The sequence below is a fragment of the Varanus komodoensis genome, unplaced genomic scaffold (assembly GCF_004798865.1).
Source record: "Varanus komodoensis strain SLA01 unplaced genomic scaffold, ASM479886v1 scaffold10, whole genome shotgun sequence".
Classification (NCBI taxonomy): domain Eukaryota; kingdom Metazoa; phylum Chordata; class Lepidosauria; order Squamata; family Varanidae; genus Varanus; species Varanus komodoensis.
This window is the reverse complement of record NW_025335269.1, coordinates 3,221,930-3,240,076: the sequence shown is the minus strand read 5'-3', so window position 1 is coordinate 3,240,076 and position 18,147 is coordinate 3,221,930. Positions and strand designations below refer to the sequence as shown.

General features: G+C 37.7%; 1 protein-coding gene across 4 annotated transcripts in view; it reads right to left on the bottom strand.

The window, feature by feature from the left end:
* Positions 1–18,147, bottom strand: part of RECK (reversion inducing cysteine rich protein with kazal motifs) — a 71,095-nt gene that overhangs the window by 41,843 nt on the left and 11,105 nt on the right. For all 4 annotated transcript variants that reach the window (XR_006416885.1, XM_044452850.1, XM_044452861.1 and 1 more), the window contains exons 5-6: positions 16,029–16,114; positions 15,646–15,693 (exon numbers count right to left, since the gene is read on the bottom strand). Coding sequence is in view for 3 of the 4 variants with exons in the window: in XM_044452850.1 (XP_044308785.1) it covers positions 15,646–15,693; positions 16,029–16,114 (134 nt within the window). In the remaining variant the exon portion in view is untranslated. The remainder of the gene's footprint in view (positions 1–15,645; positions 15,694–16,028; positions 16,115–18,147) is intronic.

Below are 18,147 nucleotides of genomic sequence, written 5' to 3'. Positions count from 1 at the left end.
ATTAAGCATTTCTCAGTATTTTCCTTGGGTTTCTATTTCTTCTCTGCACTGATTTTAAATTTTCTTGGTTTAGAATGTTAACAGCCAGCTTTATGCACACTAGATGGCTGAATAGGCTGCAGAAATCTTGAAAATTTTTAAAACTGTGGCTGAAAGACATTTCCAATCTAATTTTTCCTAGTTTTCCTTGTTCTTAAGCACTTGTGCAAGGTGGCTTGAAAACAGCCATAGAAATTCACGATTCAAAGTCATGCACTGAGTTTTCAAAACAATTGCCGTTCTTCAGGACTTTTATTCTCAACCTGACCATTTACACATTTGCAGTCATTTTTCCACCACTTCCCTGTTCAGGTTGTAAGAACCTAATAGAAAAGTAATATTAAAAAACTGTTGTTGCTGCATATTGTGCTCTATGATGCTGCCTCCTCATGCCTCCCCAATACCCCAACCATCCCAGTTTGGATGTGTTCCCTTTCTCCTGAATGAGTAAGGAGAAATATTATTAATGAAGTTAACTTAGCATATTAATATTAACTAATATTAGCTAGGACGTTTGGAGGCTATCAAAATGATGCATTCTTCTGACTTTGTACTTTGATTTTGCACATTTGACAGATGCCTTTATAGTGTGATAAGTGGCAAATTATGAATATTCTGTTGCTTTGAAAGCTATATTTTAAGCACTAGTCATTTGCCTTTCTATTCAAGCAATTTCTGTCAGCCAGGAATCAGAAAATTCCAAGATTTCAGGAAAAAAAACCCCATCAGCCAAATTTGGTTTTTAATGTAAAGATGGCACAAATTGCAAACTTTAAATCTTTGCTAAGAATGAAAGATAAGTCCATATGTTGTAGATCAAGTGCTCAGTTCAAAATGTCCAGCCTGTAGTGAAGATAATTAGGAAGTCTTAACCTTGCTGTGAACAGATTGCTATTTAGAAGAAGCACTAAATGTTTTTTTAATGGTTATACGACAATCTGAAAGTTCAGCTTCATCAGTCCATAATGTACACTCTTTAATACTCCAGTAGAATATTATAGCCCAGATTCAAAGAGCTTGTGTATATCTATATGAATTGTGATTTTCAACAGCTCCCCCTATAAAATGTCATTCTACATATTGCTTTTGCCATCAGACATTTTTTGTTATTTAAGATATATGAACCAATACCAATCTCCCTTCTCTGCTACAAGCCACTTCTATGGCAAAAAATTCTTGGGTGTTCCAAGATCCCTGGGCTGGAAAAAGTTTCCAACTCGGCTCCGGGACTCCAACCATGGATCTCCCCCCTCCCTCCCTCCCTCCCACAGCCAGCACAAGAAGAGCCATAACAGATATTTCTCCCAGGTCATAAGAGTGAACTTGCAGAAGGAGAAAATAAGGTGTTGCCGGGGGCGGGGGGGCATAGGAGACTGAGTAGTGCTCTTGCCTCCTTTCATCTCCAGCTGAAGAACTAGACCTAGACCGACTTGCATAAAGACTGACTCGCCACTCTTCCCGCTCTGCAAAGAATACCTGTAAGTGTGGAGGTTTATGGGCCTCTCCATTGAATTATACTCTGAATAAAATTGTTTATATCCCAATTCTAAAAGGTTCCCATTATTTTTCCTAATTTTTTGGATGCTCAGGATTTGACTCAAAATTCGTTATCAGTTTTACTTCAAATGTTCTCCCTATAACTTTCCAAATACATTGCCTGTTCTTACAGTTATCTGATTCAATTGCCTTCTGATACACCTACTGTCTCACAAACTATTTCTAATCCGAAGAAGAAAATATCTTGATCTGAAAAGTTGTTTTTCTGAAATGTTATATTTTTCTTAGCTTTTCCATTCTATTATTTACTAAAAGAGCATTTCCTCATTTTTGTGTTGATACCTATTAATTTCGATTATGCAATATTTGTAAATAACATAATTGAACAAAGTATTAATATGTTATTAAATTGCCCCTTCTTGTGTAATTTTGCAGACTATCCATATGACATTATGATCTTGCAGCCATCTTATGATTTTCCCATTTTGCCCTTATCTTTTCACATTAAGGAAAATCCATTAATGTTCTCTGGTGCACCATAGTACAGCAAAGAGCCAAAGGTGTGTCTCTGGGGCAACTTGCAGCTTTTCTGCAGGGGCCTGAATGTTGCTTTTACTGTTGTGTTTCTGAATGGCAAGACTGTGGCACTACACTGTGCATCATTTCCCTTCCTCTTAGTGTTATACAAACACAGCCATTTCCTCCTCAATTTTATTTTGAGGGTGAAGCACCTGCATACTTCTGGAGTTCTCTCTTTTCAAAATTGCACTTGGAAATGTTTGCCAAAACCGTCTTGTGCGATTCTTCCACCTCATTTAAAAATTAAAAAGGTTTGTACATGGATGAGTTGACTCACTTGCAAATGTCCACAGAAGAAGTAAGAACAAGAATGGAAATGGTGTGGAAAGGGAAAGGAAGAGGTAGCAAGGGCAAACAACAAAATGGGAGATCATGTTACGAGGGTGCAGGAAGAAACCTTTGCAGAGTGATTGATATGAAATTCTGCATTTAAAGAAAAAATGGCATATCATGACATGTGCCTGCAAGAAGACTATTGTGCAATCAGACCCTTGATGTTCTTTAGCTACAGTTTATTCTAAGTTCCCAGTAGGTGTCTTAACTTTACTAACAAGTTTCCATCTTGTAATAGAAAGGACCTAATAGTTGCTTCCTCATTTATTTCTAGCTCACTTTGAAAATCTATATAGCCCTCAAAATATTTATTACTAGATGCATAATTACAAAAAGCATATCATTACTTTTTGTTATAAGAACCAAACAGAAATAGTATTTTCATTAATAACATACCATGCATTTTAAAATTTAGAATCAACCTCCTTCTGTCTCCTTCCTCATCAAAGAGTTGTACAATTCTCCAGTTCTACCCTATCAATGAAAATTCTGTGATTACAAGACAATCTGGATGATTAATCTACTGTTTCTCCTCTAGCAATAGTCATACAAGGCCTACAATTTGACACAACAAGATTTCTAGGTTTCAGATCCACTTGCCTCTCAAAATCTTTATTTCAGTTATGGGATTTTTTTAGTAGACAGAAGGAGACATCAACTGTATTAAAAAAAGGGACAACACATGATCCAAGTTGTCCCATGGCAAATTATGTTTCTCCAACAGAGTAAAGCTCAGGGCACCAAGGTTCCATTTGGATGCCAAGAAGCATTTCCTGATAGTTAGGACCCTGAGGGTGTGGAATGGACTTCCACGAGAGATCATTGAGGCCCCATCAGTGCGGGTGTTCAAGGATAGGCTGGACGTGCACATGGTGGGCATGTCGTGAGCGGAGCCGGCTGGTGCCAGAGGTCAGACTAGATGGCCCGGGAGACCCCTTCTGACTCGCTGTTTCTATGTTCCTCTGAAAGGTGCTATTGCAAAATGGACTAAATTACATGCTTATGTTAAACACATAGCATACAGCTGATCCTCACCATTTTATTTACCTTAGTTTAAGTGGAGGGTTTTTACTTCTTTAGTTTCTGCGTGGGAAATCTGAGGTAAAAGTGGTTAGGTGGAAAGGTTTATACTTCCCCTGCCAGCAAATGGAGCTCCTGATACGGCCTCCCCCACAACACACACTTATACTAAAGTAAACAGAATGGTGAGGATACTCGTGAAGTCTTCAGCAAAATGATATATGACATAGCATGTAGATTAGTCTTAAGAGTGAATATGTATTTTAGTTATCTCTAAAGTCTGAAGTCTAAAGCAGGCCTGTAATCAGTTACATCACTGTGGCAAGAACAGCTTGCTTTCAGGTGCCTATGAAAGGGGGTTTATTCCCTTGCTAGCCATCGGCTCTGGCCAAAACATCGAAGAGAAATAACTTGAGACCTACTGGGTGAGATTCTTGCTATTTTCTAAAATTGAGCCCTCAAAGGAAATGCTGGGAATAGGCATCAACTCAGATAACAGAGCCTCACGGAGGGGGAGGCTTATCCCCCCCCCACACAGACTTTGAGTGGCGACAAATTTGGGGCAATTAACCGAGAAAGCACAACACTATAAATCTTGGAGAATTAAAGCTACGTTAACCTCTCCAAGGGCAAAGATTTAAAGCTTGAAACCTACTGTAAATCATTTGAAGAGAAAGTCCACAGTTTTGGTTTATTTTCACTTTCTCTTTTGGCATCATGGCAACCTGAACATTTCCAGTCATTGTTTAAGAGAGTCGAAGGCACTGGATACCTGCATGCCCCTCTGCTGCCACCTTGTGACGAATTTGTTTTATAAAAGATTATTTAAATAAAATTTTGAACATTAACCATGTAATTGCTGGATGATATACTTAGAGGTGCCTTTGAAGTACCAACTTCTCTTTCAATAATGAGAAAAACACATCCTGCACCTGCCCCACCAGGGGCAGCTGCATCTATAGCTAGTCCACACCAAGCAAAAACATTGGAAACAACACCTTCAACAATTTATGACAAACTAGAAAAGCTGACTTCAAACTGAAAGATGGGCTAAGCTGGATATCCACTTCGAAAGTATAAATGTTAAACTTGCTGTAATACAACAGAAAGCTTAACAGAATGAGCAAAACATAAAAAAGGTGGAAAACAAGACTGACAATATAGACAAGAAGACTGAAGAGATGACTAACAAAATACAACAACTATCTCAAGTAAACAAGACATTATGGGGTTCAGTGGCTATACTGAAGATGGACAAGGCATCCAACTACCTGAGATTCCAGAATGTACCAGAGGCAAAAAAGTGAAGTCTTAAATGATGTAATAACTACATTGTTAGCTGATGCCTTGGCATTGAAAAGGAAGAGATGGATAAAGAAATTGATTTGATCTATAGAGTTAATTCAAGCTACATGAGGAGACATAAACTTCCAAGAGAAGTCCACATAAAATTCATCAAAAGGTCTACCAGAGATGAGATTCTCAAAACACTCTGTGATCAACCAGTTCTGACTGATAAGAATCAAATAGTGGCTTTGAAACAAATACCTTGGAGAATTAGACAAGGACGGAAGAAATATCAATTCCTCACCTCAAAGCTAAGTGCAAAAGGAATCATATTTTGATGGCTGACACCAGAAGGCATATTTCTTACTTGGGACACCAGAAGATACAGATTGGACTCAATCCCTAAGGCTCAAGAATTTTATGAAAATTTTAGAAGTCTACTAGAACAGGAGAATCAGACTGAAGGAAGTGAGAAAAAGAAAAATGGAGAGGCGGCTGCTGTAACAACCCACCTTACAGACAAAGAAGAAACAGTGCCCTCAGCACAACTGGGAAATGAACAACCATTAGAACAAAGAGAAAAGAGAAAGGTCAGGGTGCGAAACTCAAAAACAAATAGACATATATATATGATATACATATAAATATGGATCCCAAAATGCAAAGAAAAATTCAATTATTCTCTGTAAACATAAATGGACTAAACTCTCCCCTCAAGCAAGGGAGAATTTTTTCACAACTTGAAAAACTGAAACTAGATGTAATCTGCTTACAAGAAACCCACATCAAAAAACAACATTTTAATGGTCAAAGTGACAATAAAACAAAAGAAGATGTTATTTGTGGCAATCTATGCACCCAATGATCAACAGAAAACTTTTAATCAAAAATTATATATCTTATTGTCAAAAACTGGATAGCAAACCCTATGTTTAATGGAAGACTTTAATGCAATAGTAGACAAAAAACTGGACTACAAGAGCGATAATAAAGGGAAAGGAGGAAGGAAAATACTTCCAAGATCATTCTTCAACGTACTGGACGAACTTAGACTAATACATGCTTGGAGTCCTAAAAACACAAGCACAGCAACATATACTTTTTATTCAAACAGACATAGGTCGTGGTCTAGAATTGATATGATTTGGGTGATACCATCTGATTCTAGACTTGTTAAAAGTTGAAATAGACACAAATGTTTGGGCCAACCACAATCCCTTAACCATGACTTTGAAAGGAATACCCACACTGCCCAGATGGAGATTTAATAAATATCTCCTAAAAGACAAAGGCTTCAAAGAAGAAATAACAAAGAAATTAAGTTTTTTTCCCCAAGAAAACGAAATAGAAGAAGCATCCCTACAAAATGTTTGGGATACTACAAAAGCTTATGTTAGGGGTCTGATCATAAGATATACAGTAAACGGAACAAAAAGAGAAAACAAGAAAGAGATAAATTAACAGATAATTTGGTAGAACTAGAATTGGAATTACAGAGAGACCCATCTAAAAAAGATCTTAAGATTCAAATGAACCTTGTAAAACATAAACTGAACCTTCTGGAAAAAAATGAATTAACTAACCAAACCAAAATGGATAAACAGAACTTTTTTGAAAATGCTAATAAACCGGGAAGATGGCTAACCTACAAGTTAAAGAAAGAAAGAGAAAAAAGATTATTTCTTAAGTTGAACGATGATGATGACAGCTACATAAAGAAAATAGCGGAAGAGTTCTTCACAGAATTATACCAAGCTAAAGAGGTACCAGCTGAGAAGATTCAAGAATATACGAAAGGAAAACCTACCAAAACCTCCAGAGAACTTTAAAAAAAAGTTAAATGAGAAAATAACAATGATAGAGATAAGTGAAGCGATTAAAAGACAGAAAAATGATAAAACTCCTGGCCCTCATGGATTACTGGTGAAATACTATAAATGTTTTAAATAAATTTTAAATAATTAATTGAAAGATATATGTAATGAAGTTCTACTTGAAGCTAAAATCCTGAATACATGGATGGAGGTGAATATTACTTTGATACCAAAAGAAGACATGGACTGTACACAAATTAAAAATTATAGACCAATATCACTTTTAAATGTGGATTATACATTTTTTGCTTCAGTAATGGCAGAAAGATTGAAAAAAAATTTAATAGAGTTTATACATACAGATCAAAATGGCTTTTTGCCTAAGAGGCTAATTAGAGATAATCTGAGGACCATATTGGATATTTTAGAGTACTATGAAGCCCACTCTGGCGGTTTATGAAAAAACAATTAAAACAAATGGATTTTGGCAAAAAATTAATAAATGCAATAACATCTATCAAAAACAGACAGCCAGAATAATTAATGGGCAACCTACAGAGACAATAAAAATCCAAAAAGGCACAAGACAAGGATGTCCCTTGTCACCATTGTTATTCATATTAATTTTAGAGGTTCTTAATAGAAATGTTAGGGAAGATATGGAAATTATAGGAACTAGAGTTAAAGGTGAAACGTATAAGCTCCAAGCATCTGCAGACGACTTAGTTTTCAACTTAGAAGAACCCACGGTAACAGCACCTAAATTGTTGAAAAAAATGGAAGACTATGGAGAAATTATGGGGATGAAAATAAATAGAGAAACGACTAAATTGTTAGTAAAACAATGTACGTTGAATCAAAGAACAGCCTGGATGGAACAGCTAGATCTTCAAATAGTGAAAAAGGTTAAATATCCAGGAATCCACTTAACAGTTAGATGTGCTACACTGAAACAAGATAATTACATTATATTGTTTAAAGAGATCAGGACAGACTTGGAAAAATGCTGTAATTTACAAGTATCATTGTTGGGAAGAATAGCTATAGTTAAAATGAATATATTACCTAAGATTTTGTTTCTATTCCAAACAATCCCCATAAAAATTGGGAAAAAGCTTTTTGATGATTTAAATACACAAATTTCAAGATTTATAAGGCAAAAGAAGAAACCAAGAATTAAAATAAAAATGCTCCAGGAGGTCAAAAGGAATGGGGGTTTTGGCCTCCCAGATTTGTTGTTGTATTATCAAGCATGTGTTCTTGTGTGGCTAAAAGAATGGATAACATTAAGGAACAAAAGGATTTTATATCTTGGAAGGTCATGACTTACAAATGGGCTGGCATGTTTTTATGTGGTATGAGAAGTGTAAAGCTCATGGGTATTTTCAAAATCACTACATTAGGAAGGCAGTGATTCTGATATGGGAAAAATTAAAGATAAAAATTTATAAGAAGATACCGAGATGACTTTCTCCTATGGAAGCTTTTGTATACCCAAATGCATTACATTTCAATAAGATTGTGACTTATAATGACATCTTGGACAATGAAGGAAAATTGAAACCAAATCAAGAACTTCAAGACTAGGGCACTGATCTTTCTTGGCGGCATCAAATGCAAATACAATTGAGACATGCCAAAGATTTTAAAATGTATAGTTTCTATAAGGAAAAAAATACTTTTGATCAATTAATTTTAAAAAAAGATGAAAAAATGATTAAAAGATTGCATAATTTTCTTTTAGAAATGAAAATGGAAGATGAACAAGTTAAAGAAACAACATGGGGACAAAACTTTGACTATAACATTGAATCGCAAAGGTGGCAAAAGTTGTGGGAAAGAAATGTTAAGATAACTTTGGAAACTTCCTATTAAGAAAATTTGTATAAAATGTTTTATAGATGGTATCTATCACCCAACAGATTAGCTAAAATGTTTCCGAATAGGTCAAATAAGTGTTGGAAATGTAAACAGAAACCAGGTACCTTTTATCACATGTGGTGGACCTGTGATAAAGCAAAAAAATATTGGGTTAAAATACATAGAAGGCTTGGGCAAATGTTGCAAAGATCTGTAAAGTTTAAACCAGAAATATTTCTGTTGGGCATTCTCCCTGATGATCTTGATAAATAAAGTATATATTGACTTTGCATGCAATAACAGCGGCAAGGATCACATATGCGCAATGTTGGAGAAATGAAGAGCTACCGACTGAAGATTTGATCTTGAACAAGATATTGGACTGTGCAGAATTGGATAGACTGACTTTATCTCTTAAGGAAAAAGAAGATACAGATTGCTACCAAACATGGGACTTTTTCTATCAATGGTTACAGAACTGGAACTCTAATATGGGCTGAAATACATAGCATTTGTAGAGAGAAATAAGACTTTGTACACAGTATGTTTGAAGTCTTCAGAACAATTATTTGTTTAGTGAGTAGAAAACAATAAAACTTTAGAACTCATATCACCTGGAGACTCATTAGGGGCCCACCAGATCTCTATAACTACTGTCTGCGTCCTGGCTTCTCAGCCTGAGTAATTTTTCACCCATTCAAGGTAAAATGATGCAGTTTGCATGGAATTGGTGCTGGAAACTACAGAAGAACCAGTCTGTCTACTGACTGTTCTGCTTCATGGTCACCAGCACTATAAGCATTTACACTTTTTATAACTTGGTTCGTTTTGTTAATTTATTTTCAAGATTACTTTAAGCATCTCTGAGATGTTTCTAAAGGGAAATCTGCTATATGGAAAAAATGTAATTAACTGCAAAACAATGTTGCCTTTGGATGCACAATTGTACATGGAAGACACTTGCCAAATTAACAGCACCTTTTTCAATGGCATTCTGTTTTAACTCAGCCTTCATTGACTTCATACCCTCCAAATGTGCTGGACTACAACTTCCAGCATTCCTAATCATTGACTATGCAGGCTAGGCCTAATAGAAGCTGAAATCCAAAACACCAGAGGGCACCAAGTTGAGGAAAGGTGTTTTAAAATGGTTATGGTTACAGAAATCAGTATTGTATATCAACTGTTAGTAAAGGTATATCTTTTGCATTTATATGCGAGGAGACAACACAAAAGAAGTTGCAAGCAGGCAAAGCACACAATAAATAATCATTGTTGTAACATCACTTGTATTGCTTTTTATGATTCAAGTGCCTCTCTGTTTTCCATGAAGTCAAATACCATACATGATAAAATTGTGGCTTCTGAGGTGATAGCTATAAGTGAACATGCAATGTATAATTTACATGAAAGAAAAGCTACCACCAGATATTAAACTAAAATAAAATCAGCTAGGTGATATTCTTCATAATTTGTGCAGAGCCCCATTCAGAAAACTTCTATAGCTGAGATGCTTTTGACAGAAGCCCTCCCCATTGTCCCAGTGCACATACCTCTAGAAAGTTCCTGCATACCATCAGTTCTTTTTCAACTGCCATTGCAGTAGCCTTGTGGGGGAACTTCTCCCATTATTCACTATTAATATGCGACAGCTCAGGCATTTATTATTTTGTCTTTACTCCACACCATATAGTCTATTCCTACCTTTCAAAAACTTACATTCTTGTAGACTGCCGGTTGACAACATAGAAAGATGTTAAAATATACTTTGGAAGAGTTACCACCTCCCCACAAAAATCTGGTAAACTGAACTGGTATTTAGCATTGCATAGATTGTGCAATAAACTACAATAAATACAAGTACTTTATATTTACCTATAAATAATGGCATGTGGGGGAAAGGCACAGAGATATGAGAATTTATTATGGAAAATGCTAGATAGTTTCATGCTCCTAATATTTATCATCATTTTAAAAGGTTTCCTCTTTAAGTGAAATATGTCAAAATGATTCTAACAAAAGCAGAAAAAAGAGGAAGAATCAGAAAAAGAAATTACTCTGTCATGAGCAATGAACACTATTTCACTCTCATATTTGAAAACTCTTACCTGTCCTTTCTGTTCTCCAACAAATATTGGTCAACCTCCTACAGCAATGCAGACATTCAGAAAAGAGAAGGAAACACACTAGCACAACAGAGGAAAGGTTACAGATATGGGCAGAGAAGTATAATACAGTATTAGAAGAAATACAGTTAATATAGGGAGTTAAGTTCAGGGGAACCCAAACTATGAAAATTCCAACAACTAAAGATTTTGGATAAAGAAAAAAAAATCTAATGTTTGTTTGAGCTAAGAAGCAGAACTTAGTGATGTACACTGATGTATATGATACTCAATCCTAAGGGTATCTCCGTCCTCAGAAAACTGATCTTTGCATAGTACCACCTCCCAGGGATAAGAGAGATGTACCAACCAACTTTAGAGAAAAACAATCAATGTGGGAGAAGGATGCACCCACCCCCAGTCTAATGAGGACTACGCTTACTCAGTAGCCACTGCGTGCTGATTTCTGTGAAAGAAAATGAAAAATGGGGGGGGGGTGTCGGGATTTAGAGCATGGAGCATACAACTCCTACTTGTTTAATCTAAATGAAGCATTCTAGGGAATGAGTGAGCCACTGCATTGATCTCCTAATCTAAAGAATTAAGGAAGAAAGAATGCTGACTCTTTGTTATAAAAAGCCTCATACAGATTGAAATCCAGGGTCTATCTCAGGGGTCCTCAAACTTTTTCAGCAGGGGGCCAACTGAAAGGTGCCGGTGCTGGGCACGGGCCAGAAAGGTGGTGCTGGCAGTGCATGCGGGTCGGTGAGGGGGTGGGGGCGGTACGTGCAAGCACATGCGCTGAGGTGGGGGCGCGGGGCGAGGCACAGGCGGGCAAGTGCGCACAGCAAGGGGAGGGGAGGCAGGCGCACAAGGCAGCAGCTTGCTTGCTTGGAGATCATTTTCTCTGGGCGAGCAAACCGCTGCCTCGCTGCGCGCAGAGCGAGGCGGGCAACGGCGGGTGAGCACATGGGCCCGGGCACAGTGGGTTCAAATTGGCATGGCGGGCCGGATCCGGCCCCCGGGCCTCAGTTTGAGGTCCCATGGTCTATCTTCTCCAATGAAACATAATGGCCATTGTGACTCTGGGTTGAAGCTATCCACTTCAGATGGCAAGAACTGACTTTTCTGTTTTTCCAATACTTTAGAGTGTCCAAAATATTTCATAGAAATTAGAAAGAACAGGACAAGGGGTACAGTAACCCATCTGTGACCTGGCAATGTTTGCACATTATGGTAAACTAGAATTTATCATAACATGTGCAAGATGGAGCCACAATGAATTAGGCTTGTATACCTCCAAGCCACCTTATTTCTGCAAGGCTGGGAGGAAGATTTCAAGAAGGTGTTGTAGATCTTCATAGAACTGGTCAACTGCAGCCTCTTCAGCATCAGTGGTTGGGGCATAGACTTGAACTACTGTGAAGCTGGTTTGCCTTGGATTCGAACTGAGATCATTCTGTCATTTTGGAGATTGTATCCCGCTACTGCTTTTCCTACTCCTTTATTGACTATGAAGGCTACTCCATTTCTTCTGAGGGATTCTTGCCTGCAGTAGTGTACCTGATGGCCATCTGAACTGAATGCACCCATTCCTGTCCACTTTAGTTCGCTGGTTCCTAAGATGTCGATGTTCAGTCTTGTCATCTCTTGTTTGACCACATCCAGCTTGCCTTGATTCATAATCTTACATTCCAGGTTCCTAAGGAGTATAGATCTTTACAGCAGCAGACTCTCCCTTCACCACCAGATACATGCACAACTGAGTGTCCTTTCGGCCTTGACCTAGTTGTTTCTTTATTTCTGGCGCTACTAGTACTAGTCCTCTGCTCTTCCCCAGTAGCACATTGGACACCTTTTGACCTGAGGGGGCTCATCTTCCGGCATCGTATCTTTTTGACTTTTGGTATGGAGTTTTCATGGCAAGGATACTGGAGTGGGTTGCCATTTCCTTCTCCAGTGGATCACGTTTTGTCAGAGCTCTCTGCTATGACCTGTCCATCTTGGGTGGCCCTGCACACCATAGCTCATAGCTTCATTGAGCTACACAAGTCCCTTCACCACGACAAGGTGGGGAGCGCATGCCTAGCATGATAAATTATGTATTTTAACTTATTTTTTACACAATTGCACCATGTCAAATTGGCTACATAATCTTATCCAAGTGAATCTAAAAATGTAAACTTCTAAAATGAAGGTTGTTCTCACAGACAGGATAGATAATGTTATCTATTAGATAATGTCGTGGGATGAAGAGAGCGAGCACAGAAGGCCCCAACCACAATTAGATGCAGAGGTTCGGGTTTCCGCTGTCTGCCTTCCATCAGAGGAGCAGCCTCTTGGGCAGTCTCTGGAATTCCTCAAGGGCAGAACCAGAGTAAGAAGCAATTCATCCCTTAGGAAAAGGAGCGCAGGGTTCCAGCAGAAATTCAAGCACATGGAACCTCCCATGAAACAATACACTGGTTAACAGCTGGCTATAAATTAGATCAGCCAGAGCCTGGTCTTTGTGGCAAAGAACAAGAATAGTTATTGGCATTTTTGGCTCTAAGACTAGTAAGATAACTAGACTTTTGGCTTGTTTCCTGGACATTCTTTTGGATACTCCTGCCCGATTTAAACTGTGGATGCACAAACCATACAGCCTTGATCTTCAGACTGAATTGACTAATTGTTTGGAAGGTAACACAGGGACTTGGCATTTGTGGGCACAGAGCAGGACACCCTCCTTGAGTGGAGTGCTACATGCATACATTAAGGTAAATGAAGAGCTTTTTCCCAGACTATCTAAATGCATAGATAACACAAAAATGTTTTCACTGTGTGTGATGGGCTATGCTGTACCATGTGTTTCCCATTACGCACCTTTTAAAATGTGGGAAAGATCAGGTGACATCCCAAATGGGTTCATATTATAAGTGCACCAATTGAATTGTGGCTATTGGTCCCTTTGGTACCATGCACTGCAAGCTCAAAAAATGGCTACATTCTCTAGTTTACAAAAGAAACATGTTTTCTGTTTATTAGTTTGTATTGGTACACAAGTGCCTTTTTTTTACCCCCCCCCCACCAATTTTTTTATTTTTTTAGACAAAAAATAACATAAATACAACACAACAATAATAACAAAAACACTATAACAAAAGTAAATAATAAAGTGCCCCCACCACCCCGGAGACCAATGGTTCCACCATTCATATACTATAGCAATTAATAATATATAATATACTTCAATTATTTCCATATGCCCTCCAGAAGTTCATATAATCTTGATTGCGTTTACAGCCTTTGCCTTCTATCAGTACTGCTTTTACAAAATCTTCCCAAATTTCATTATATTTATTTGCTTTCATTAACCCTCTTTTAATTTTTATTTCTGTCATTAGTTTATCATTAATTACTACCATGTTCCATATTTCATTATACCATTCATGCCTTTGCAAAATCCAGTTCTGTTTCCAATATTTAACTATCACTAGCCTAATTGCCATTATCATACTTAAAATCAATTCTTTCTTAGCTTCATTTATATCTTGTTTTTCTATCAACAATTATAACACCAAATGTCTTGGTGACATTTCTGAGTCTATATCTAAAATTTCTCCAATTTCCTTAATACCATAATCCAAACCTTTGTATATTTTTACAATCCCACCACATATGTTTGTAAGTTCTGATCTCTTTACCACATCTCCAACATATATTAGAATATTTGTCATCAATTTGATTTAACTTAACTGGTGTTAAATACCATCTCCATATTACTTTGCATCCATGCTCTTTAATTCTAACTGACATATTCTTATATACTCTTATATTCCAAATATTCTTCCAGGCATTGTCTCTTATTTCACCTACATCCATTTCCCAAATTGATTTTAAACTTTTTGTCTGATCTTTTGTCTTATTAACTCCATTAATATCCTATAGATTTTGGCAATTCTTCCTTTACTTGTATATTCTTCCTCACTCACATTCTTTTATGATCGTTTCAAATTTTGTTAATTGTCTTTCTTCCTCTTTAAATTTATCCTCCATCTTTATCCATTTTTCTAATTAAATTAAAGTTAACCAATTTAATTTAACCTCTGGCAATATGTGATAGATTTTTATCATATTTTTCCAGTCTTCCCATCTATATGTATATATACGGTTATTTTTAAATTTAGTTTTCCAATCCTTTAATTCTATTTTTGGGAATTTCTCCATTTTGACCACTGGTGTTAATGGAGAAGTTCCTGGGATTCACTGTTGCCTCCATTTTCCCCATACTTCCATTGTATTTTTTAAAAAGGGATTTTGAATTCTCTTAATAATCTTTTTAATATCCCTTTTAAACCAATATGTTTCTAAATGATCATCTATTTTCCTTTTTTAAATTCGCTATCACTCCATATTAATTCTTTATTTTGGACTATAATACCTGGAACTATCTTTAATTGGTTTGCAACCCAATACTTTTTAACATCTGGAATGCCCAACCCTCCTTTTTTTGTGATTCATACCAAAGTACTTTACTTATTCTTGCTCTCTTCCCTCCACTACAATAAATCTCCAATAATTTCTGCATTTCCTTTAATTCATGATCATAAAACCTGATTGGGATCATCCAAAACAAAAAAATTAATCTTTGGCAGAATTTTCATTTTTGTTACTGCTATTCTTCCAAACCATGATAGTTTTACCTTTTCATATCTTCCTGGTGTACACAAGTGTTAAACTGAAGTTAATACTGACAAGAAAGGAGGAATTTCAGAGGGGAGGAATACGCAGGAGACTGCATGATCACTTTGCTGGCTCTTAGTCAGCAACCCAAAGTTTGCTAGAAGTCAGCATTTTATTTATTTAGAATATTTTTATCCTGTCCTATACAAACCAATTGTCTCAGGATGGCTTACAATATAATATAAATAAACAATAAATATAAACAAACAACTATAATAACAAGATAATTATATCATCTACAGTAAGTGAGAAAGCTCAGCTTGGTCTGTTTTTTCTCCAGAAGTGTTTGTGAATCAGAAATTATTATCAGACTTTATAGTCCTCAACAATCTGGAAAGTTTAAGCAAGCTTACAGGGAAGAAAAAGGCTATCTGTTTTGTGCTTACCTCATATTCTTTCCTGCAAATTTTCAAAATGTCATTTTTTGAAGATGCCTGAAATACACGCATTTATTATTAACACATACCCTTTTAATAAGAGTAAGACAGAAAAGATTTATATTGCAAAAATTTAGAAATGATACTAATATCTTTTTTTCATATGGCAATATTTTAATCACTTGGATATACTGCATTTTAGAATATGATCAAAATTACAAAGCATTTCTTTTAACAAATATCTTCATATTCAATTTAATATAATTATATAGACAAGCTAGGTTGATTATTTCATTATAAAACCAATAATTAAAACTAAATATGTTTTAAATTCATAAAATATTTAAATATTACAGTAGATAAAAATCCAAACCAGTCAAAAAAAATCTTACCTGTTTACATGCTTGTCGACATTCTACAACAATGGCTAACTCACAGCAACCTAAGCCAACCCAACCATCAGATTTCTTCAAAACACCTTTAAAGAAAAATTACAAAACTTGTTACAATACCACTGCTGTGTATGCTGCACAGCTGTAATCCAAAGCACTCTCCTTTTAACTTTTTCCTAGATGTGGTCTGATGGGAAGGGCTCTTGGCAGAATGACTCAGATTTCCCAGAGTTGGACAATTCATCTAGCAGAGTGGATTGATTTAAGTCTCCAAGAAAGAAAGATCAATTTAAACCACTTATTAACAATGTGATCCCATGGATCCTAGACTGTGTCTAGAAGACCACAGGATGCTTGAAATTCCCAGTTCCAAGGTCAGGAAAGAACTCTCAACTTGGACCTGGAGGTCTGCACTTGGATTCCCCCCTCCTGAATAGAGATGCCATGGCTGCTTCTCCAAAGTCAAAGACTGGAAAAGGTGTAAATAGGACATTCCAGGGGACAGGAAGGAGAGGATCTGGATCCACAGGCTATTATATATCCTGGCAGTGCTCCAGCTTATTTCTCTCCCTGTCCAAAGTGCCAGTCTAGCTTATTTCAGAACAGGGATGCAAATATAGAAACATAGAAACAGAGCAAGTCAGCCTCCCGGGCCATCTAGTCTGACCTCCAGCACCAGCCGGCTCTGCTCACGACATGCCCACCATATGCATGTCCAGCCTATCTTTGAACACCCTCACCAATGGGGCCTCAACGACCTCCCTTGGAAGCCCATTCCATACCCTCGGGGTCCTAACTGTCAGGAAGTGCTTCCTGGCATCTAAATGCAACCTTGGTTCCCTGAGCTTTGCTCTGTTGGAGAGCATCCTGCCTTCCTCTGCAGGAGAAAACAGGTCTCTACCCATCTCAGTGTGACATCCCCTCACATACCTGTATGTCGCCAACATATCCCCTCTGAGTCTCCTCTTCTCCAGGCTGAAGAGACCCAGTTCCCTCAGCCTCGCCTCATACCCCATCCCCTGCAAACCGGCCACCAACCTTGTGGCCCTACGCTGCACTGACTCTAACCTGGCTATATTCTTTCTGTAATGAGGGGCCCAAAACTGAGGACAATACTTCAGTTGTGGGCGCACCAGAGTCGTATAGAGTGGTAGTAATACCTCTCTTGATCTAGAAGCCACACTTCTGGCTATGCAAACAAGGGTGGCGTTCGCCCTCTTGACCACCGCATCACACTGCTGACTCATGTTTAGCCTGCAGTCAACCAGTACCCTGAGGTCCTTTTCACAAGTGCTGCTCTCCAGCCACTTGTCCCCTAACCTGTACTTATGACACATATTCCTATGCCCCAAGTGCAAGACCTTGCATTTATCCACATTGAACGCCATCCTGTTGTCTCCTGTCCACTGCCATAGTCTGTCAAGATCCTTTTGGATCTGGAGTACCTGCTCCTCAGTTGTGGCCACTGCTCCAGTTTTAGTGTCGTCTGCGAATTTGATCAGCACACTGTTCACCCCTTCTTCCATGTCATTAATGAAAAGATTAAACAGGATCGGCCCCAGGACAGAGCCCTGGGGGACCCCGTTTGTCACTGGCCGCCATCCTGATGATTCCCCACTAATGGTTACCTTCTGCTTTTGGTCAGTCAACCATGCCCTAATCCACCGGACAGTGCTTTGGTGTATCCCAAAACTCCTCAGTTTCTCAACCAGGATATCAAGGGGCACTTTGTCAAAGGCCTTGCTGAAATCCAGGTAAACCACATCCACTGCATCCCCTCCATCTAGCCATCTCGAAACCTTGTCATAGAATTCCACAAGGTTTGTCTGGCAGGGCCTGTAAGATTGCAACCTCTATATGGAAATTCAGGAAGAATGCACACTGGATAGTTTTTATTTCTATTTGCCTTCTCAGCCTTCTCCTAGCCTTGCCCTCACTAAAACAGAATAGGAGACAGACATGAAATGGCTATGATAGGTCAAAGCAACACATACACACAAAACAATAGCAATTCTATCTAGCCTGTGCCTTAGCACATGTGTCCTAGTCAGAAATTAAAAGCACAGAACTTTCCAGAAGCACAAACTGTTAGGCTGGACAAGGCCATTTCCACAAGATG